We start from the raw sequence: 24361 nt of genomic DNA, 5'->3' as shown, positions 1-24361 counted from the left end.
TGTGTCAGTGCTACCGTTGGCTAGCGAACGACGTCGTTTCATGGGCACATGAAAACAATGTACAAATTACACGAGGCGTCACCACTTTAAATCTGGACTAGGGTTTCCAGTGACATGTTTTCTATTATTATTATCAATAATATTTAATATAATTTTTTTTTAAATGGTGCTTTAAAACAGTAAAATGTGTTATTAATTTTCCTTTGTATAAATATATTTTTTCCTATTTAAAAAAGGAAATAGTAATAAGTTCTATATAAATTACAAAAACTATTTATATTAAAAATGTAATGATTTTTAAAAATTAATGAAAATAAATAAATTATTCAAAAAAATTTACTACTTCTAAATTTTTTTGAAAATAATTGTTAAAAAGGATGTAAGGGAAGTTTATGCTTTTTGTATGGAGTTGCAACTTAAACGGGTTTCAACTTAAACCCAATTTGAGTTAGGTTAAAGCCAAGAATTTTTAGGAAAAATATTAAATTTTAATTATTATATATATTTTCAATTTTCATGTACTTTCATTTTTATTTGTGTTATTAAAAAAATGAAGTTAAATTAAACTTAAGGTATCCAGGTTAAAGGTTGAGTTAAGTTGAATTCAAGCTTATATATTGTTTCTTGATATGGGTTGAACTTGGATTAATCATCAACCCGATCCAACACATCCAAGTATAAGTTATTACTAGCTTTTACTTCTAAGAAAAAAAAAAAACAGAAAGTATATCCAAATGACAGCTAAACAATTTTGTTTTCTTTTTCTTGCTAGAGTGAAATGCATAAACTCAACATCATTATTCATTTACATTTAATTAAATTTATGTAAAATACATTGAGAAGGGAAGAAGTAGGCACACAGTGAGGGGGAGGAACAGGAGCAGAAGCTGCTCATGGAACATTGTGTTGCATGTTACATTGCCTATTCATCATTTGTTGTGGTAGAAGGGTTGCCCCAGAAACCCTGTACGTGGCACCACATTGTACAAAGAGGAGAAACCCATGTCTGTTTGTATGTTTGTTTCCTTTTCCTATCCCTGCAACTTTTCCTAGAACAGCTCTCACAGCAAAACAGTATTTCTGTATGAGTGAAATGGCAGCTGATTAAGATTCTGTGGGTCTTCATATGCAACATTGCTGCAGACTGTAATTTTTGAGTAGGAGCAGATTATTTCAGCATTCTGAAGGGTGAATCCATGAATGATAGGCAGAGGGAATCCTTTCCCCAAGTGGATGTTCACGTATGGCAAGAAGACAGTTTCGATGAGAGTCCATATTACTGGCTGCAAAACAAAATTTAGAGAACCTTTTAGAATTCCAGAGAGGGAACCCAGAAAATATTTCCCTATCATTCCTCTTCCAACCATTGGACCATATGGAAAGAACATAATGCTGAGAAAAAAGGGCAAGGTTTACACATTTTCGGGAAACTTCATAAAAACAATACCAATGAAAATGGTTTCAGAAACTAGCATTTGAGGCAGCTAAAGAAATGTCATTATAAATTGTTCATGATGGTCCTATGTTTTATTCATCTACCAGTCTCTACAAGAACAGGTTCAGGCCAGAAAGGGTGACTACAGATCATGATCAACTGCCCACGATAAATACTAGAATAAGATAACACCTCATTTCCAAGATATCGTTGATTTGGAAAAAGTTATAATAAAATCATCTAATTCAAAAAGCTGTCCATGCTATAGATATAAGAAAAGCAGTTCTTAGACTAGCTTTTTAAAATTTCCTGCCGCTTATGCTTGGAGCACAGTCAGATGGATTCTATGCATGAATCTATCGCTAAAATGGGAAGAAAGACGACTATACTTTTTTTTTCTTCTGGGAGTTACATTCCAAAGAAAATGGAATAGCATGGATTATCCCAAGAATAATAGCATACAATGTTACCATCCAAAAATTACAAGCATCATCCAACCAAATCACTAGTTTCTCTGATTACATCCTCCATTGAAAAGTTAAAACTTTTAGCAACTTAATTTAGTTCACCACTGGTCCCAAAAGAGACCACTGCAAGGAATATAATTCAACCAGGAAAAAGGAACTCAGGAATGCTCTAATTTCAGAGAAAAGCAAGATGGAATACAATAAAACATTCCCATATGAGGAAAAAGGTTATGAAATATGAAATTCACTTTGAGTAAACATTTTATTATTAAGAGTACCTGAATTAGAAACATGCGCAAGTTACCAATTTTGCTCCACTTTAATGACATTGTGAAGTCATTCAATTTCACACTTCCAGCAAGATTATTCCCTGCAATTTTTACTGAACCTGAGGCATGAATTACCTGTACCAAGAAAAAGCAATAATGCCATATTGATAATAAAATAAAGTATCATTTTTATATAAGTGAAAAAAAAAAAAAAAAAACACAGAAAATCATGACCATCTCTAACTTAAATTACAGTAATTTGGTGAAGTCCTGTAGATGCATGTGAAGGAACTGAACGAAAAACTGACTACCCGGAAAAACCCAGATGCTTACTACTAGGAGCTGCCAAAATTCAAAACTTGAAATTTATCAAAATCTACTTTATTATAATGCATTGCTTTTATATTAGTACAGATGACATAAAAAGTTACCCAGAAAAATCAGGATTCACCAACTGTTCGAATACATGGAAGTAGAAAGAAGCAGCAGGCAAGTTAAACCATCTCATGTGGACACATTCAGATTACTAAAGAAAGTAAATGACCAGTGAATCCTTATTGCTTTGATTTCTTCTTTCTTTCCTTTTTTTTTCCCCTTCTTTTTCCTCTAGCGAGTATGGAAGTTGCGGATTAGTTTTGTGTGTTGTGGGTGGGGGGAGTTTAAGCTTATGAAATCAGCATTACGCTATTCGGACCCCCACAGTTTACCTAGCTAACATGAATATAACTTCTTCAATTTGTTCTTTCCAATTTTCCAAATATCCATGATTTATTATCTAAAAGATACAGCCACCGTTTTAATAGTGTTTCCTCCAGACAGAAATGCAGAATACTAGGGACTAACAGCTACTTTTTCAAAGATATTGTATTCTTATCTACTAGAAATCATATATAGAGTAGCAGTTCCCAATGCCGTGCCATGGTTGTTCTAAAACACCATTGGCCTTCCCAGACCTAATCTCTATCATCATGATTATCCTATTGATATTGATGATGCAAATTTTCAAGTAATCCATCAATGACAAGAAAATAAATCCACACAAATTAAATACATCAGTCAGCTGTAGCATTGAAAAAGAAAATGGTAAGTAAACGAACAAAACATAAAAGGAGGCCACTAGACTTTGCAATAATTCCATTACTAAGCATACCAATGAAATGCATGCAACTGGTATTACTTCCTGAGATTCCAAAACATCGATTATCAAGTCTGCATAGACGATAGCATCAACATTATTCGGGGAAATCTTTATCACTGGAGGAGTAGATAAAGAAATATTCATATTCATATCATCGTTTGGGTATTTCTTGTACAGTTGAGGAACAATAAATCTCCAGCCAGCAGTGTTTAAAAGAGACTGATCAGGTACTTTGTCCACAATCCACTGCATAAACTCTGCCTGATTACAAAAATAATTTTTTTAATAAAAATAAAATATAATGAAAAAGGAACATTACTTAACACCATGGAAAAGGGATAGCGAAGAAGAGCAAATAATAGAAGGATATTATTTTTCAGCAATACAGAAATGCTAATGGAAAATTATATTTAAACAAGTTCCAAGTGCCATAATCAGATTCAATATAACTAAAAGCTAAGTGACTTCGTGCTGTCAAGTGTCAGAATATTTGACTCAGTGCAAAAAGTGTCTTATCCTAGCTCAATCAGATGGGATATATATTGAATCTGTGAATTTTTAATTGGTACTAAATCTCAAAGATGACCCTTATCTGATCTGTCAGATGCTAACTCCTGTCAAGTTCTTGATAAGATTGTTAAAAGATCTGCATCAGTTCAGCTTCCAATCATTGATCCAAGTCATTGACATTAACTTTCTGTCCACTTATGTCTACAAATTATTGTTAGATGTATGCTGGTGAAAATGCAGACACACCCAAGCAACAAAATTGTAGTAACATCTGCCTAGTATAGACCCTTATTAGATCTTTGGATTCAGATTCTTTACAAGATCCACATCATTGAATATCATCATCCCATTGATGGGTCTACCTGGAGTGCAACTTGTCCTGGCCTAATTGATCCAAATTTCAACTTAGATTGTGTCCAAACTCAGACATTGACTACATATAGTCAAGATTGAGAAAGTTACCATCTCTATAAATCCAAAATTGTCCTCGTGAATTTAGTAACTCAACATGTTGAGTGACCGAAGATTCAGGCCAAGAAGTAATTTTGAAACTTCATATATTTATATTCATTCTAAAACTTTCTTGAATCATTCCCCTTCTGAAGTAGTTGAGGTTTAACATGAATACGAGGCATAAAATTGTGCATGAATTTACCTGGAAATTATGATCTAGTTTCTAAATCACAAGAGATAATAGTTCAGTAACTATAGCTATATTAGATTTCCAAACTTACATTGAAATATAAGGCAGATGCAGAGTTAAGAACAGCCTCGTCCAATGAAATTCCAAGCATTTTAGATGGGTCTGAGCAAGAAACTGGATGTCTTGAATTTTGATAGTATTTGGGAAGGGTAGTAGCGTTTGCTCTGGTGAATAACCCATTGATGTCAAACCCAATCGAAGAATTACTCAATAAAGGATCATTCACAAAAGTCACATTCAGAGAAGCAATATCGTCCACTGGGATTTCCTTTGGAAGAGCCTGCAGAAAGGAATCAAGCTTTATGATTCCTTCTTTAAGTTTCTTAGTAATGGTACTTTCCACTGCCGAACCTATTTGCTCTTCAAAAGCATCCACCACCCTGGAACATTAAGAATATAAAAGGATTAAGCTCAAAAGGCAATTAACAGGCTCATCCTTTTCTACAATGGAAAGAATACAAAACCATGCAATTTGAAGGTGATTTGGGAAGATGAATAAAACTTAGATAATGTGATACATCTGTGAGCAGCCAGATTCTTTGGTTCCCCAACCACTGGTTTCAGGACCAAACTGGCTGATGTAAATTCTTTTCAAAAATAGTGTATGAAAAGGGGAAAAAAGAAGATATCAATACATCTGTGAGCAGTTGGAGGTAATGCCAATTGAGAACAAGATAGAGAGGAACTCGAGTTTTTTTAAAGGATTTCATACCCTTGGTAAAGCCAAGATGCTCCTCCATCCAATTTTATAGAGATATCTTCAACATAACAACCACAGTCCTTAGCGGACAGCTTCATACTTCCTTCTCTGTTCTCCAAGCCTAGAGTAAGCCCCACTTCCATGCCTTCAACCTTCGCCAGAAGCAGCACTTGTCAAATACTCTTTGTCGAGAGACACATTGAAAATGAGCAGACAAACATACAAGAAACAGACAAGATTTAACTGATACATATGAAGGTCCAAACATTTTACTTCCAATAATACATCAAATTTATAAAATGTTGAGAAATTTCAAAGAGGAATTTAATTGACCTCCCCATCAGAGAGACACAACGCTTCTGCATAACTTTGTTTTGATCTCTAACGATTTCTCATGCACAATACATGGATCTTCCTAGTTTCTAATAAATAGATGAAAGGCTCTCTAAAGATGAAGATTTATCCTAAACCATCTTATTTGATGCTATAAGATATTTACTCTAGAGGCAGGCATCAATAATAAACTTTTACATGAATTTGCCACATATACTATGACCTTGTACAGGATCACTTTTTGCTTTTGGTTTTAGTTAGAAGCTGAAGGCTCAAGGGAAAACCATGATTTCAATGGGGTAATTTTCATATTATGAAAGTTTCATTAAACATGAAACAAGTTTCCATACAAGCTAAAAGTGAGTTTCCACAATAAGCAATATTTTCCTTTTTTAAAGAAAAAATTACTAAGCACCCAAACATATACAGAAGCTCTTATTAGGCTTACCAAGATCTTTTCCATAAACTCAATCTAGATAAAACTTATATAATTAAACCCCCTAAACAATCTCGTTATGTGCAAGAATTCATGATAAGGACTCTCTTTGAGCTCTAAGCATGGGAAACAAACATGCTGAAAATAAATATTTCTATACTTAAACAACAACACTTGGACTTGTGACAGACTAGTTTGGATCTAATAAGAAGGGGAAGGCCTATGCTTTGTAAGGGAGATTCTAGTATGACATTGCTTCAAATACATGCCCCCAAGTTCATAAATCCAAAGGTTTTATTATTATCTCCGCCTCTAATCATGCAATAAAACCAAACATATCATCATCCAACATTTCTACAAGTAACTAAAGAGTACCCTTAACATTTTGTTGCAGCACCTTGATCCCTACATACCTTGCATCTGATATTTTCATATATGACCAAATTTTTTTTAAATTAAAGATTGGTTCTTGAGGACATGGTCACACAATCAAACAATACATATGTTAAGTGTCCATAGTTTTCCCACGTCCTAGTACATGCTGATCACTGAGAATACACATTAGAATTTTTCATAAAGCTCCATCCGATGTACACAATTCATTCATTACTTCTTGCAGCTTCTCAACTATATTTCCCAAAACACCTAATCCTCAAGTCACTTGATAAACATAACCAGAAAAGAAGGGTTGAAAATTCTGCAAACAAAAAGAAACCCACTTGCGTATGCCCAAAACAAAAACAAACCCAACAAATCACAAAGCAAAACAACAACGAAATCGACAAAATTCAATCCCAACTTCAAAATTACTCACTTATACCTGAACTTGGGCGGTCCCACTATCCGAAATTTCGACGGGCACGAACCAAGTATTATAAGAATAATGCCAATTCATGCTCAAATTACAAGTGGTGCCTGAGGCAATAATAGCAACACCAGTATCGCCCGGTGCAATATTCGATGAGGAAACATCAATATGATATATTGTGATGTTGGAAAAGGCAATATCAACGCGACCCAAAAATGGGATTTGCACAGATTTTTTGATCTGGGGGAGTTGGAGGGGTGTGAGTGAAGAAATTGCCTTGGTGATGAGCAAGTTTTTTATGAAATCAAGGCCTTGGGAGGATATGAGAATGGATATGAATGATGATTCTGTGGATTTGAGGTGGGCTTGTGAGGGAGTAAAGAGAAGAAAGGCTATGAAGATCACCAAAACGGAGGGCCTCATGGCGTGCTTTCGGAAGCAAACTGAGGGAAAACAGTTTGGTTTTGTTTTTCAAAGCAGAGGAGGGTGGGATGGGGGTTGTAGAAATCCGTGGGTGACGTAATCAAAACTTCTAACCAAATGTCTAAACTGCCCCTATTTTTGTCCATGGCCGAACGATTCATCCAGGTGTAAAACGGTAAATTCGACACATAGAAGAAAGCTGGAGGCATTATGAAGACATCGAATAAAACAAACAAAAGACAGCGTCATTTTGCTTCTGCTTTCCGAAACAATAAATTAAATATTACTGAATAAATAAGAAATAATCCAGAAAAAAAAAAAAAAAGAAAGATTTGAAGGAAAATGCAAGGGAAAAAAAATAAAAAGGAAAAATAGAAAAAAAAAAAAAGGTAATACCAATAAATTATTTTTACATGTGCTATTCAAACTTATTAAAAAATAATAAATTAAAATTCAATAAATTATTTTTATATATTATTTTAAATTTATGTAACATATTTTAATCATTTTGTATAAAAGTTAAATAATTTAAAAATCTATAAGCTTCCAACTAGTTTTATTAGTATATGATTTTCTTTCATATTTTTTAGAGTAAAATCAAGTGGAATCTTAACTTATTGTATAAATTTTTTAGAAGATGTTCATTTTTTTCTTTTTTTTATTATTTATACAAATTATGATAATTGATTATAAAGTGTCTTATCTCGTGTTTTTAAACTCTTAATATATAAATAGCGAGTATTAAAGGAGGATTAGTAAAAAACCCTATGTGAAATATTTAGTCAAGAAAAATGAGCATAATATTCTTATAATTTTTTAATTACTCTTGGTCTATTAAGATTGACTTGATAAAAACTACACCAATAAAACTCAAAGTCATAAAAACTAGACAAAGATAAAAAAAATAATAAAAAAGTACAGCATATTAACATTCTTTTATAAACATATTCCTTTCATACTAATATTTCCATAATAACTTGTCACATGATCCTTAAATTAGGCCATTTAAAATATCGAAGTTACGTATAACTTTATGAATAAATTTACTAGATTGTCACTTGAATGTATTTATTAAATATTAGTTTCATCACTCTTTTGAAGTTCATATAAAAGAAATTTGTTGAAATATGTTTGGTTCTATCTCCATTAATATAAACCTCTTTTATTGTTTTTTTATAACATTATTAGGTCGTCGTTGATTGGAGATAGTCCTCATATATATATATGTATATCCATTGTGATGGTACTAACTCATTTCATATGTGACCACGGTTATTTATTTAACATATCTTTGTGAAATATCACTACTATCACAATTAAACACATACCCTATTTATGACATATATCATATTTAAACAATTTTAGTTTTGATTTCCTTGAATAAGATAGACTCTTATCAATAGTTCTACAAAGATAATACAATATATATTTAATAATATTTTAATGTATTATGCTGGAAAACAATTATATATTGTTAATAAATTGATAGAAAAAACAATATTTGATTATATTCAATCGGCAAGATACATAAATACACTAATTACACTAAGGTTTGGTACTTCGGGAGCAAGTAATTTTTCATTGTCTTTGTGATGTCGAAACAAGTTATACTTTTACTTCAAGTGATTGGACGATCATTGGAGAATTTAAAAGGACATTCTTCATCCATATGAAAATGCTCTAAGATTTTCTTAATGTATATTAATTGCTGTTCTAAAACTCAATTTGGACAATAGTCAATTTGAAGGCTAAGATATAATTTTATTTTTCCAAAATCCTTCGTCCCAAATTTCCTTTTCAAATAATTTGTTATTCTTATGAGCATTTTAGGAGTCCTAATAAAATTAAAGTCACAACATACATTACAATAAACATAAATTTGATTTCTAATGTCTTATTGGAAATACATGAGCATATAGGTTATTTGCGTACCCTTTTGTAATGGGTATTTGCTTATATGATTATACTACATGTATCCAAATTGCTTTTAATAAAATTCATTTTCATTTCCACCATTTTTACTTTTAATGATATTTGGTAAAGGTTTACTAAGACTACATTTTAGAGTACTTTTACAAAATGCTTATAGCCTTTATAATACTTACAAGATATTTTTTTTTTAAATATTAGAAAGATTAAAAACACTTCATAAAATCATTTTCAAAAGCACTTTAAGAATGCATTTAATAGTAATTTTAAAAAGTATTTTTAAACTTTTTAATATTTGAAATTTTTTATTTTTCTAGTATTAGAAATGCTAAAAATACTTTTCACCCGAACGCACTCTAAATATCAGAGCATATGACAAGTCTATGACCATTACTCTTTTTATCGTACTTTTAATAATTCTCAATATTGTTTTATTTATGGTAATATCATGTGGTTTATTTATTTATTTATTATATCAACTCTCGCTTTAATATTAATAACCAAAGAGAGAGATTTGTATTTACTTCTCATAATAACATCGAAATGAAATTGCTTTCTACGTGATTTCAGGCTATACCAATATATGACATTTCTTTTCTTGACATCGTTCTACCTATGAGAAAGCTATAAGTAAAATTTAAAACAATTTTCATATAACTTTTTGTTATAATTTGTAAATAGCTTTCAGGCATGAACATGGTTTTTACTATGAAAATAATTTTTACATAATTTCTGATTATATAATAATTTGTACATAACATTTGACAATAATCGTATTAAATAAGATTTGTATATAGTTTGTGACTGTGATAAAGCAAAATAATTTATCACATAGCTTATAATTATAATTTGCAAATAATTTTTTTTCATAAAAATTATTTTTACATGAGTTTTAACTAAATAATAATTTATACGTGTGAATAAGCATCCAACATAGTTTCTAATCACGACGAAGCAAAGTAATTTGTTTATATTTGTTGACTCTATATAACAAAATAAATACTAAGAAAAATATATGACATCTATTCAATATTAATCATTTCGAATTACGGATAGGAAATTGAGCAACTTGCATAGGAAATTGAGCAATTTGCATACATAACGTGTCACAAAATGAAAATAAATGAAAGTTAAGATATAAAAAAAGATAAAAAAATATATTAATTATTTTTTTGTAATTAAAAATAATCTTAAAATTACTTTTTCAATTGAAATAATTTTTCTTGAGAAATCAAGGATATAATATATAATTTGAATTTCCAAAATGGAATTATTTCTAAATTTTGTGCAGTATTATGAAATAATAATAATAATACCAATGTGAGAGAAGGAATTGTAGAAAAACGGTTGCGTTCCGAATAACCAAACGCAGCCTAAGGGCTTTCCTTTTCCTTTTTCCTCCTCCGCTGGGGGTGTAACGAGAACAGAATCCGATAATCGGACCCGAAAATGGCGTTGCAGACTGGGGTTTCGGCCTCCAAAGTCCTGATCTTAGTCGGAGCAGGTTCACTTGCTCCTCGCCTCTCTCTTCATTTTCTCTGTAATTGCTGTTTGATCGGCGCGGTTTTGAAAGTTTTGGTCAATTGTTTGTTCCGTCCCTCTTCTTTGATTTGCTATGATTCTGCAATCTCAATTCCCGTTAAAATTGCCATTCTGACATGAAAATTGTGGTTCCGAATCACTCATATGTTCTTGTATTTATGTATGTATGAGTTAAAGCTGCATAACTATATGCATAATTGTGCAGAACTGTAGTCTCATTTTCCCTTGATTTGCTATACCTGTGCAATCTCAAACCCTATTGAAATTTTTTTTTTTTTTCCATGAAAATTAGGCTTCAAAATTATATATAGATGCATGCTTGTGTATGTGTAATATGGTGATATAGGATGATGAAAGCTCCAAAATATATGTATAATTGTGGAAGCTACGTGGGGAATTAGGTAATCATGAAACACAATTAATATCTTGTCCCAAACTTAACTGAATCTAGTTGTATGTGCTTGATTATAACTTGATATGTGCTTCATTTGATATCATCAAGCATGTAATGTAGATTTGTTTATTTATTTACTTATTATTATTATTATGGAAGGACTTTGTTTTACATTTCTAAGGTTTTCAAATGGTTTGGGCTTTCACCATACTGATATCTCTCTTTGCTTTCATTTTTCCTTTTCCTTGTAATACAGGTTTGACTGGTTCAGTTGTTTTGAGAAGTGGACGATTGTCTGATCTCATTTTCCAACTTCAGGAATTGCTAAAGGGCGTGAATGAAGTTGAGATCTCACCTCAAAAGTATGACACTGCACTTCTTGCAGCACAGGTATCACAAATTTCCTAGTGTCATTAGGTTGACTTCACCAGCAGTGAGATTGGATTTTTTTAGGAAAGCTAAAATGAAAGAGTAGATTGCCATTTGTATTAAAAAACAGAACTGCTTCAAACAGATTCAAGGAAACTTGCTAAAATATACTGCAGAATATTTCAGTGAAAAGACTGTTTATGTTATTCAGAATTAAATTGTTGATAGAACCTAGACAACTTGAACCTGAAAATTAGTCATGCATTAGATAAACTTCTAACTGATGAGATGTGGGCATTACCTTTGAAGCTGAAAATTATTTAATAATGAATAAAGCTTCTAGGTAGGTATGTAAGGGTACAAACTTTGACAAATGTTTAATCCTCTCCTAACAACTTGAACTCATGACTATGATGGTGGGTTATTTTGTTTACCATGTTTTATATACTAACTCTATCATTTTTGTTAAAGCTATTAGCCTAAGTTTTAATAAGCTTGATATACAATTTTTTGCCCATTATTTAACAATTTAAACTTTTGGGTTACATTTGTAATTTGATATTCAATCAAAACCTTGGTTTTCCAATGGTCTTGTATTCACACCTCTATCATTTTTTCCCATTTAGTAAACCACTAGATAAGCGGGACGAGGTCACATGTGAGGCTATTAGCTTAGAGTTTTAGGTCTAATGGTAGTTTTACATTTTTTATGTACAATAATTAACTCTCTCTCTCTCTCTCTCTCTCTCTCTCTCTCTCTCTTATGAGTAAATGAAATATATTTAGATTAGAGAATACTTAACAAAAAAAGGGTGCACAACCTTACACACATGAAGTATATGAAGAACACCAAAAGGAGAAAAAAAAAAAGAAAAAAAAAAGGGAAAAACAACCAGAAAAAAAAAAGGTTTGCACACCCTAGCCTTGGCTTGAGCTGTTGACAAAGTACAAAATTGACAACTAAAATCATCAGTCAGTCCTAAACTAATGAAAGAATGTCTTTACGGTAGATCTTTCAACAATTGGTCAGAGCGCTCTTCTGTCTAATTTCTGCTATTGCACTCACTCCAATGTGCTAAAAGAGACAAAAGAGGGGTCAGTCTTTATGCCTTCAAACATTACTTATCCATACCTTTAATATGCCACTCTAAAACAACTCTTTTGTTGTTTTTGGAAGCACCCACTGGAAGCCCAACAATAAAGGTAAGAGGTCCCAAAAAATTCAAGCTTTTACACAACAGATAAGGATTTTGTTTGCTAACTCGTCACTAGCCTTTAACAAATGCAAGCGACATTTGTTTACCGAAGACCAACCCGTTCAAATTAGTTGATCAACCATGAGAATCTTTTCCCAAATTGCTTCTTGGGTAACAAGCATGCCTTGATCACCCTATGTACTACCTTGAGGCCCACACCTCCTTTGTAGGGAACTTTACTGAGATGTTAGAAGATAAAGACTTAACAGGAAATTTTTTGCCTTTTCCACCATTTTACACTAACCCTCAACATTCCTGTGAAGTTATTGAGTGAATACAGAAATACACTCAAAAGAAGACTACCCACTATCTCTAATTCCTAATCATGACCTTTCCTCAGAAACATGGGCTTCAATTACTTTGCCCTTTCTCTATCTCTTCTCCATCACCTAAAGATTCACCATTCTCATATTTCTAGTAGAACCTTTTCTTGAAAAGGAAGGCAAGCAGTATTTCAAGGTAGACATATGCTGTTGAACAAAACTGCCTCTAGAATAGCTGACAAATTTGGTGAGATTTAAGGTGGTTGGAGCTCGGAAAAGGAGAGGCTTATGTTGTGGGTGGAAGACTATTGGATGTGGTTGGGGTGAGTTTTGGCATGTTGAAATACCAACTTTCCTAAAAACTTAAGCTTGCAAGATTTGGACCTACAATGCATTTGATGCACTTCAACACCCTCCTTCATGTGTAGCCTCTGTTTTTGGGCTTACATGTGAGCTTAATAAATTGGAGAAATAAACATGCAATGATGAGGTTTGAACACTTGACCTCCCATCAAACAAGGCTTTAACACCATGTTGAACAATCAATTTTCCTAAAAGCTTAACCTTGTAAGATTTGGGCTCACAATGCATATCATGCACTCAACATAGCAAAAGACAAATATTTTAGTAGGTAATGGCCTAAAAACCAAGTTCTTGTTTGATATGTGATGTGGCAACTATATGTTGAAAAATTGCTTCTCTTGTTCAATTTTACCTCCAATACAAATGCTAGTGTGGGGCAGCTTAGGATGGAGGGGGATGGGAGAGGGTGTTAGAGGTTTTTGAAGGAATTTGTCATGATCAGGAGATGGGGAAAATGGTAGGAGCACATTTATGCGCCAGCTTTCCAGGAATTCAGGGAAGGACAGAATGGGTTGGAAGGGGGTGAAGAATGAGATTTTCTCTATCAAGCCTTTTTTTCTTTCCTCAAGATTTGACATCTTTGAGAAATTTCTAGCTAAGCAGATTTGGCATTCTGGTGCACCATTAAAGTTTTGTTCCTTTGGGCAGGAAGTTGCTTGGGAGAAGATTTGATGATAGATTGGTTGATAGAGAGGGGCTATACTTTAGGCAATGAGCTGTTTGTGTAGGGTCAAAGAGGAGCCTCTGGATCAAGTGTTGAAGGTTTTTTTACCAAAAAAACTTTTCTTGAATGGACTAAGTACCCCCCTGGGGGGGCCTAATTTTTCCCTTATGGAATTCACAGAGGCTTGGGTAACGTATAGGATGTGTGGGGTTTATTAGTTGTGGTTGTTCTCCTTCTCTTTATTATTTATTCATTTTATTTTATTTATTTTTTTGTGTGTTTTTTTCTCTCTCTGTATATATACTCTGGTGTACTGGGATTGCACCCTTTTTTTTTTGCTAGGCACTCTTTAATCCAAGTGTTCTGTTTGCCTACGGAGAAAAAAAAATCACTATATACCCTGGTGTGCTGGGATTGTACCCTCTTTTTTGCTAGGCACTCTTTAATCCAAGTTTTCTGTTTGCTTACAGAGAAAAAAATAAAAGAAATCAATCATGCCAAAACTTGGATTTCTGGCCATTCGCTACAGAGATGGAAGTCTTGGGCTAAAAAGTCTCCCAACTTTTCCTTTTACCTCTCTAAAGACCCACACCAAACACTGCCTCCACCTCCCTGATACTGCCATTAATTTCACCAAAATTTCCTGCTATTACTAGGTTTCACAGACTATTCTACTCACTAGCAAACCTCCATAACCATCTTCAGAGTAAGGTTTGGTTTAAGTTTGAAAAACTTCTTATGGGAAACTGGAGAGGGGGCTTTTGATGAGAGTTGACCTTCCCCATTTAGACAAGTTGTACATATCTGATATAGTTGACCTTTGAAATAACTACTCCTGGAAATCCTTGCACATTGTTTTAAACTGAGGTATAAGAACATTTGTTAAGGATGCAGTTATATTGTTACTCATTTATGTTATTCATCTTAATGATGGTTGTGGATATTCATGGACATACTTTTATGTGCCCTCAGATTCGACAATTGGCACAAGAGATCAGGGAGTTGACTGTATCCAATCCTGTAACCTTTTTCAATGGAAATTCTGGCTCCAGTGGTATGTACATTTCTGTCGCGTTCTTTTTTTATTTTTTTTCTAAATTTATTATCACATATAGGATTCAATGCTTGAGACCTTTTGGGAACTAGAGTAGTGGTTGTTCTTTATTAATTTTATTGTTGTTGTTCATTCTGCTGTATTTTTTCTTGGGTTGTTTCATTATTCTCTTCTTTCTTTTATAACCTTGAATGGGAATATCAGTAATTCCTCTTTATGTGCGTCTTTGGTTAATCCTACTTGCTGATACAAAAGCCATATTTCTGTTCTTTAGGAATGGAATTTCGTCAACTGGTCATTAATGGTATGCATAAAATTTATAGGTTTGGGATCTTTTAGGGAACACCTAGACTCTCCATAGGTAACTGGCGCTTTATTGTGAGAAATGAATAATACGTAAGAAAAAAAAATAGAAATAGAGACTTTGGCTTGACCCTCTGTCATTGTAGCATTTTTTTTTTTTTTTGATAGACAAAGAGAACCATTAGATTAAAAAACGCCAGAAAACAGGGGGCGCTCCCTAAGTACACAGGCTGTATACAAAGAAGGCCCAAAACAAGGCAACAAGAGAAAAATAAAGTCTAATAAGGATTAGCTAAACAAGAACCCTATCACCCAACAAAATCCGAAAAGAGAGATAGTCCAAGTCCAAGTCCACAAATTGTTGAGACCATTCAAGCAGGGACCGAAGAAAAAGTTTCCTCAAGCTCGTATTTGTCATCTCTTCCTCTAGGAAGGTTCTTCGATTTCGCTCTCCCCAAATACACCAAAACAGACAAATAGGCGCCATTTTCCAAACTACACTCCTTTTCTTCCCCATGCCTTTCATTTTCCACTCAAGAAGCAAATTTCTCACCGAATCCGGGAGCACCCACACCACCCCAAACGAAGAAAACAATAAGTTCCAAAGATCCCTTGTCTTACCACAATGAATTAGGATGTGGTTCGCCGTTTCCTCATTTTCTTTGCACAGGTTGCATCTATTAGCCATAGACCAACCCCTCCTCATTAGCATATCTATAGTGGAAATTTTACCCCAAACTGCTTCCCAAGCAAAAAAACGAGTTCTTAAAGGGGCATACGAACCCCAAACCTCCTTTTCTGGAAATAAAGGGCTATTGTCTTCCTTCAAAGACCTATAATAAGAATTTACCTTAAACGTTCCTTTTCTCTCAATTTTCCAAACCAGAAAATCCTCCCCTTCTTGCACCCTTACTGCAGAAATGTAACCCAAAAAGCGGTTCACCTCCTCTAACTCCCAATCTTGAAAGGGTCTTCTAAAGTGCACCTCCCAACCCCCACCTCCACCTTCTTGTCTTCCCCATAGATCAGCCACTATTGCAGAATTATTAGCTGCAATTCTAAACAGCAACGGGAAGAGATCCTTTAGCTTAGAATCTCCTACCCACATGTCCCACCAAAATCTGGTTCGTCTCCCATTTCCAATATGAATCCTAGTTCTGAGAAAGAATTCCTCCCAACCCTTCCTAATGTCTTTCCAAAGGCCCGTCCCATAAGACTCTCTCACCTCTCTAGTGGTCCACCCACCTTGTGCCTCCCCAAATTTACCAACAATGACTCTTCTCCAAAAACTCTCCCTTTCTATAGGAAATCTCCATAGCCATTTTCCGAGCAAAGCATGATTGAAATCCTTCAAGTACCTTAACCCCAACCCTCCATGCCTCTTATCTTTACAAATAACCTCCCATCTCACCAAATGGATCTTCCTTCTTTCCTCCATATCTCCCCACAAGAACTCCCTTTGAATTTTTTCCAATCTGAGTCTCACTTTCCTTGGGATAACAAAAAGAGACATGAAGTAGATAGGGAGATTTGAGAGTGTGCTCTTTATGAGGGTAAGACGACCTCCCTTAGAGAGATATTGTTTTTTCCACATAGCCAACTTTCTCTTGAATCTTTCTTCTACCCCATCCCAAACTCTACACGACTTGTGGGATGCTCCAAGAGGTAGGCCTAGATAATTCGTAGGGAGATTCCCCACTTTACACCCGAAAACTGCAGCAGCTCTATCCACCTCTTCCACTCCCCCAATTGGAATAATTTCGCTTTTCTGCAAATTAATTTTTAGACCTGAAACTACTTCAAAGCAGATAACAACCCACTTCCAAAAAATCAGCTGATCCCTATCATCCTCACAAAAAAGGAGAGTATCATCAGCAAACAATAGGTGGGAGACTGACACCCCTTCTCCCCGTCTTCCCGATGCCTTGAAGCCCCTAATAAAACCATTCTCTTCAGCTCTTGAAATTAATCTACTGAGCGCTTCCATGATCAGCACAAACAAATAAGGTGAGAGTGGATCACCTTGCCTTAGGCCCCTAAACGTTGAGAAGAAATCTGTGGGAGTACCATTCACTAACACTGCCATTCTCACAGTCGATATGCAACAAAAAATCCATTTACGCCATTTTGGACCAAAACCCATCTTCTCCAAGACTGACATGAGGAACCTCCAGTTTACGTGGTCATAAGCCTTCTCAATGTCCAATTTGCACACTAAGCCTGTCCCAACACTTCTCTTCCTTGAGTCTATCGCCTCATTAGTCACCAAAACAACGTCCAAAATCTGACTCCCTTCTACAAAAGCATTCTGACTATGCGAAACCAATTTTCCCATTACTCCTTTCAATCTATTTGCTAGAACTTTAGCAATAATTTTATAAAGACTCCCCACTAGACTGATTGGTCTATAATCCTGCACATCACTAGCCCCCTCTTTCTTCGGGATCAGCACTAAGAAGGTTGCATTATGGCTTCGAAAGATCACATTCTGCGAGTGGAGCTCCTCAAAGACCTGCATCACTTCCCCCCCAACAACAGGCCAGCAGGTCTTCCAGAAAGCCAGCGTAAAGCCATCCGGTCCTGGCGCCTTGTCTCCCCCCAGATCAGAGAGAGCTCTGAGCACCTCCTCGATTGAGAATTGCCTCTCCAAAATATCATTATCCAAGGAATCAAGAGTATTAAATAGACCAGACTCCACTTCTGGTCTTCTCACTATGGGGTCCTCAAACATAGACTTAAAGTAAGACCCAATCCCTTCTTTAAGCTCCTCCTCTTTACTCAGCCTAATACCCCTAACTGTTAGGCTACTGATAAAGTTTCCCCTTCTCCTAGCATTAGCCATCCGATGGAAAAACTTGGTGTTGCTATCTCCCTCCTTCAGCCAAAGGGCCCTTGACTTCTGCCTCCAAGAGATTTCTTCGAGGATGGCACAATGATTAAATTCGTCTCTGGCTGCCCCTTGACTCCTCTTATCTTCCTCAGAGAGAGAGCCAAGACTTTCTAAATTGTCCCAATATTTTAACTTCTCCCAGGCTGCATTCTTCTTAACTGAAACATCGCCAAGGGATTCTTTATTCCACAATTTCAGGTCGTGTTTCAAAGCCTGAAGCTTCTTCGCTATCACAAAGCTTGGACTCCCCCTAAAAATGTAAGACTGTCACCATTCTTTAACCTTATCCATAAATCCTTCCACCCTTAGCCACATGTTCTCAAACCTAAACGGGCTTTTACCTTTTCTCACCCACCACAGTCCAACAAAATTGGACAATGGTCAGAAACAGGTCTAGTCAGAAGACATTGCATTGCCCCGGTCACTCGTTCCTCCCAGTCTCCTGAGAATAGAAAACGATCTAACCGAGCCTTAAGGGCCCCTCCTTCCCCTCCTATCCAAGTGAAAGCTCCACCCCCCAGAGGTGGGTCAACTAGTTCAAACTCTTCGATAAAGCTTGAAAACTCTCTCATCGCAGTTGACATCTGCCTTCCATTGCTCGTTTCAGTTGGGAACTGCACTACATTAAAATCCCCTGCTATGCACCAGGGATCATTCCACAACCCCTTGATTGCGGCTAACTCCTCCACAACTCCCTCCTCTCCCTTCCTTTGCTCGGACCATATAACCCAGAGAAAACCCACACAAAGCCCTCTTCACAATTTCTAAAACGACAAGAGATAGAAAAAGACCCCACTTCGACCTCCAACCCTTCCAAAACTCTTTTATCCCACATTACAAGCACCCCACCTGCAGCACCCCTAGCATCTAAAGACACCCAACCTAAATTCCTCCCAATTCCCACACTCTGGACAACCCTATCAGACATTTCCTTCATCTTTGTCTCCTGAAGACAAACTAGATCTGGTTTGTGTTTTCTCACCATCGACTTGATGACCATCCTTTTATCTGGGTCATGCATGCCTCTAACATTCCAGGACAGTACTCTAAGCTTCATAAGGAACCACGGTCATTTGCCTTCCCAACTCCCCTTCCTCTGTCTCTCTTCCAGCCACTCCATCATAGTTAATGGTGCTGACGAGCTTCTTCAACTCTCTTTCCTTCCTTGAACCCGACAATGTGCCTCTTTTTTTCTCATTAGACTTCCTAATGAAGCATCTCCTATTCTCAATCTCCTTGAGAATTCTCAAAATATCCTCCTCAAAACCTTCAATCGAGACCCCCACCGACTTGCAGAAGCCTAGGAATTTCTTATTTATCCAAGGGGATTTGTCGTTTTCCTTTTCTCCTACTCCAATAATCTGAAGATGTGGCGTCTGGACCTCACCTTCTCGAGACTGAAGGGATACCGCCCCTATCCCTCCCTCTTGGCAACTGGCCCCTTCATTACCTGGCAGAGAGAAGGAACGTCCATCCTTGAGAACCATGCAAAGCGGCAGTTCGGTCTCCAGGGGGTCTTCAATCGTCTCCTCAAGCTGCCTTGACTGCGAGATCCCCATGGAATCCCCCATCCCGGGAAGAGAAGGAGAAGAAGAAGAAGGGCCAGACGATTCCCCTGAGACCCCCCCAAGAATAGTCAAGATGGGGTACATACCTGATGTATAGCTCTTCCATGGCGGGGCGTTTCGATCTTGACCCAGCGCCGGCGCCTCCTGCATCGAGAAATCCCTGGTACACCTTGGCGTCGGGAGCTCCTCCTTGTTCTCCCCAGCAGCAGAGGAAGGGAGCCCTAGGACTGATACATGGGCTGACCCCTTTATAACTTCTATTGATCTATTGGGCCTAGTTGACCCAGCCCATCTCCCCTCCTTTTTAAAGCAGCCCATACCCATTCTCTTAATTCAATCCTCCTTAAGTTCATACTTTAGCAAAAAAAGAATGACTAAAATATTAAAAAAAAAAAAAGAAAAAGAAAAAGAAAAAGAAAGGAAATGAAAGAGCCAATTACTGAGAATATTGAAAATTGGAACATATTATATCCTCTTCTGGGTTCCTCTTAAGTGGTAGTGGTGCCCTATTTGGCAAGGAAATCAACTTGAGAAATACAATGGTAAATGACTGTCCACAGGAGGCTGCTGATGTTGCTTCATTCAGCCATTAAAATAAAAAAACAAAGTGCTACTTCAATTTTTTGCTGCTGTTTGATCAAAATGGATAGAGAATTGAAGATAATACAGCCTTCATTATATCTAATTTATGGCATAAAAGTAAGGTCACTGAAGTCTCAGTTTGAGGGAGAGTGGAGTGGAATGAGACAAAAGAAAAGGTAGGAGTAGGCATACTTCAGGAGCAAGGATCTGGATGTGATCATGTTAGTTATAATCCAGATATCAAGCAGTATTCTCCTTGGAACACCGTCATAACATGAAAAGACAAAAGGGGGAATCCATGTTGATATTACGTTTAACATTCATTATTCTTCTGAAGTTTTTATGTACCATGTGGTCAATGAAGTTCAAAAATATAGAAGTGTCATGTGTTTCCTGTTGTACACAGGGAGTTATGCTTCTTACATAATGCCAGCTGCTGCGCTTGGAGCAATGGGATATTGTTACATGTGGTGGAAGGCAAGATTCACCTATGACTTTAAAATCTATAGGCTTGTAGTGTAAATGCTGTTTGATTTGTTGTGGTCTTTGAAGTTTATTCATGGTTATATATCTTATTTATTTTATTATGTAGGGGTTGTCATTCTCTGATGTTATGTTTGTAACCAAGCATAATATGGCAAATGCTGTTGCAACTGTGTCAAAACAGTTAGATCATGTATCTGAAGCAGTGGTGGTAAGTAGGATATATTGTGCTAATAACTTCATTCCCTGTGGAAATTCTATGGTTTATGCTATTTGCCGCACTTAATTCTGTTTTTTATACCAATTTCTGTAGTCAACTAAGCGGCATCTATCTAAAAGGCTGGAAAACTTGGACTGGAAGCTGGAGGAGCAGAAGGAAACATCTAAGCTTATTGCAAATGATGTAGGAACAGTTCCTTTTTTCTTTTTCTTTTTTTAATAAATTTAATTTTTATTTTTCAACTAGACGTATGTTATGAATAAGATCAGTTAAAGCACAGGATATGCTATCTACATGGATGAGAGGGTTGTATTATCATGCTTGATATAGTCTTTTTTTCTTTCATTCTTTCATCTTCCCCTTGGTTGCAGCATTAATCCCAGTACAGGGTCAATTTATTTCTTGTTCTAGTTACATCAACACTTTGTTATGATCTCTTATATATTCCTATCTCTTGCTTGGTTTAGTGATTGAGACCAACACACACAAAAAAGGTTGAATTAGAAATGATATTGTTTCAAAGGGGGAAGCCTACTTTGAAACTATATGATCTGGATGATATATTTATATTTCTTATGGTTTCTGATTTATTTTGGATAATTTTGAGAATGCTCTCATTATCAAATTATCAAGGAAATGTAAGCTTATACTATAAAATGCACTGCTCTGTGTATTTTGTTTGTTGAATCAATATCACCTGTAAATTCAAGAAGATAATGCAAATGGCACAAATTGCACCATGTTAACATGTGGATCTCAGCTACTATGTTTGCTTATATTGATTTGAAATTTGTTTCGTTGCAGGTGCATGAGGTGAAGTCAGATCTTTCTCAAATTGGGTTTGATGTTGAAATGATCCAACAAATGGTTTCTGGTTTGGTGAGCTGATTACAATTTTCATTTTGTTCTGGGATGGAAACTTGTGAGATAAATATTTATGCTGATCTTTTAACTGTCAATTAACTCAACAGGAAGGAAAGCTTGAACTTCTTGAAAGCAAGCAGGTAATATTTTAGTTTTTCTAAGTGAGATGAATGCTTACCATATGCTGTGTAATCTTTTAAACTTCTGAAACAATTTTCTACTTCATTTTTTATCTACAGGATATGACTAATTCTGGTCTCTGGTATCTATGCCAAGCAGCTGCTGGAGGCATTAAAGATGGACTAAATGCTAAACTTTTTCAGGTCAAGTATTCTTATATGTTTGCAATATTTGTGCCTGTTTGGCTGAGATAAACGCTCCTGCAAAACCCAGTTGCAAATAAACCTTATTTAGGGAGATTCTCCATGACAGAAGTCAGCATGGACCATGGTTATGTGATTTCTTCACAATGAAGTAAACTAACTGCTTCATTAAGGGGAGAGCTTGATGAGACATTTATGTCAAGACCAATCAAAGGGCAATTGTGGTTGGCCTGTCTTCCTAGTCACTCAGTTTGGTATCACAACTTAAGAGTTACTAGACTTATTCATTAAAGTATTGAAATGTCTAGAATGTCTAGTTCCATCTAGATATGATGACAGTGTCAAACTAGATAAATTGATTCCATGATAAGAGGATATATTGGTGCTAAGAAGTTGACAATGCTTGTTAATTTTTTTTATGAACATAGTTTTGTTGTTGAAATATCTATTAGTTCCTGTCATCCAGAGTATTGAAATGTCTAGAATGATCATGATCATCAAAATTGGATCTAATCTTTGTTCATAAGATTCTATAGGTTAGGCATCAATTTTGGGGTGGTGCCACCTCCTGTACAAATTCGCCTCTATAGCCAAGTAATCAATTATAGCATGAATGGTGCTATAGCCAAGTGATCAATTATAGCATGAATGGTAGGTATCAGGATTCCAAATCCCTCTTCATAAAGATACGCAGGATGAGCATTTAGATAGCATGAACTTTGACCAGTTCCTGATAGATTTTTTCCTTGTAATTAAACAGGATGTTGGTGATAGAATACTGGACCATTCAGCAGTGACGTACGAGGAGAACTCACTCAAGGTACACTGGGTCTCATTTTCTAGATTTCCATCCTGTCTTCATTTCTCTAGTGAGCAGTGACATGATCCAACATTAATCTCAGGGGCTCCAATTCATTGCCGATACAAATGAGTCAAGCACAATAAAGAAATCTGGAATAAGTAGCAAGGAAACTAATCCTAATGATGGTCCTGTCAAAAAGATGTCGACTGTGAAAACAAGAATACATAGGGCTTATCCTGTTGGGATTTCTTTGACGCCCGGAAATCATGGGTTCTGAGTTGTGATTTTTATTTCATATATGATTGGGTTTGTGAGTAATCTCCTTCCCATTGATTCCAACAATGTGCACAGTTCTTTCTGACCAGTTGAGCCTGGTGACATTAGTATTTGTTTGAGGGCTGCTTTGATTTACTTCCCCTCTTTCGTGAAGAGAAATATGTGATCATTTGATACATTTTGTTGTAACTATAGTATTCAATACAAAATGTACTTGACATTCTAATGAAAACTTGTTTGAAGTTCTGTGGTGATGATATTGTTTTTCAGTACAAGCAGTGTCCATGGGCTTCATTTTAAACTATCAAGTTCAGCAAGGTGAGAGGAGTTGGATCTACATGAAATGAAACCATATAATTTTCATAACAACATCCATTGTACTATGTTCAATTGGATTTTGGAGTGTGATATTGTAGTGGGGTTTTTGGACTAGACCATTTGGATTATAGGTTGGTAAAGATGCTAAAAATTATCATAAAAGTTTTTTGAAAAGTAGTATATAACATTCTTCTATCTTTCTCCATGGTGATTTAGAAGAGATATATAAAAAAAAGGTTATAAAGAACTTGAAAAAGAACAATTTGTTGGTAAATTGAAAAAATTCCTTATATGGTTTGAGACAGTTCCCCTTTATTTATATGCTAATATATGTTAATGATATGTTGAACACAAAAATATGAAAAAATTAAGGATTTGGAGAGGCATGGAAAATTCTTGAAATGGAAATATCTAGTGAGGAATATTTACTTGTAGTGCTTCAGCACTTTGGTATGACTTCTGTGACAAAGCCAACATGTTCTTCTTTGGCACCTCATATGAAGCGTAGAGATGTCTCAGATGAAGAAGTTGCGTACATGAATAATATTCCATATGCTAGCACCATACAAGTTTGATGTATGCCATGATTTGCACTAGACCCGATATTTCACATGTTGTCATTATGGTTATGGCTAGTAGGTATCGACATAATCTAAGGAATCTGCATAATCTAAGA

At 35.5% G+C, this 24361-nt stretch overlaps 2 protein-coding genes across 2 annotated transcripts; one reads left to right on the top strand and one right to left on the bottom strand.

The window, feature by feature from the left end:
- Positions 1-727: 727 nt before the first annotated feature.
- LOC117926462 (putative BPI/LBP family protein At1g04970) lies at positions 728-7257 on the bottom strand. The gene is made up of 6 exons (XM_034845553.1): positions 6812-7257; positions 5235-5374; positions 4554-4902; positions 3322-3570; positions 2181-2306; positions 728-1283 (listed from the first exon to the last, which is right to left on the bottom strand). The coding sequence occupies exons 1-6, from the start codon at positions 7220-7222 to the stop codon at positions 1062-1064; spliced, it is 1497 nt and encodes a 498-aa protein (XP_034701444.1). The 5' UTR covers positions 7223-7257; the 3' UTR covers positions 728-1061.
- Positions 7258-10507: 3250 nt separating this feature from the next.
- On the top strand, positions 10508-23624 carry LOC117926463. The gene is made up of 11 exons (XM_034845554.1): positions 10508-10655; positions 11344-11477; positions 14975-15056; positions 20806-20876; positions 20992-21093; positions 21196-21285; positions 21907-21981; positions 22074-22106; positions 22206-22289; positions 23050-23109; positions 23192-23624. Exons 1-11 carry the CDS (start codon positions 10601-10603, stop codon positions 23366-23368), a joined length of 963 nt encoding a protein of 320 aa, XP_034701445.1. The 5' UTR covers positions 10508-10600; the 3' UTR covers positions 23369-23624.
- The last annotated feature ends 737 nt before the right edge of the window (positions 23625-24361 follow it).

Source organism: Vitis riparia, chromosome 12 (genome assembly GCF_004353265.1).
Source record: "Vitis riparia cultivar Riparia Gloire de Montpellier isolate 1030 chromosome 12, EGFV_Vit.rip_1.0, whole genome shotgun sequence".
NCBI lineage: Eukaryota > Viridiplantae > Streptophyta > Magnoliopsida > Vitales > Vitaceae > Vitis > Vitis riparia.
The sequence above is the reverse complement of the archived record's forward strand: the minus strand, read 5'-3'. Positions and strand labels throughout refer to the sequence as shown.

What these genes read in the sequence shown, in the direction of transcription:
- LOC117926462 (XM_034845553.1), bottom strand. Translation starts at nt 7,222, where the DNA reads ATGAGGCCCTCCGTTTTGGTGATCTTCATAGCCTTTCTTCTCTTTACT. An exon ending in GTGGGACCGCCCAAGTTCAG is followed by an intron (nt 5,375 to 6,811) that starts GTATAAGTGAGT and finishes CTTCTGGCGAAG; the next exon opens with GTTGAAGGCATGGAAGTGGG. An exon ending in GCATCTTGGCTTTACCAAGG is followed by an intron (nt 4,903 to 5,234) that starts GTATGAAATCCT and finishes TTAATGTTCCAG; the next exon opens with GGTGGTGGATGCTTTTGAAG.
- LOC117926463 (XM_034845554.1), top strand. Translation starts at nt 10,601, where the DNA reads ATGGCGTTGCAGACTGGGGTTTCGGCCTCCAAAGTCCTGATCTTAGTC. An exon ending in TGGAAATTCTGGCTCCAGTG is followed by an intron (nt 15,057 to 20,805) that starts GTATGTACATTT and finishes TGTTGTACACAG; the next exon opens with GGAGTTATGCTTCTTACATA. An exon ending in ACGAGGAGAACTCACTCAAG is followed by an intron (nt 23,110 to 23,191) that starts GTACACTGGGTC and finishes CATTAATCTCAG; the next exon opens with GGGCTCCAATTCATTGCCGA.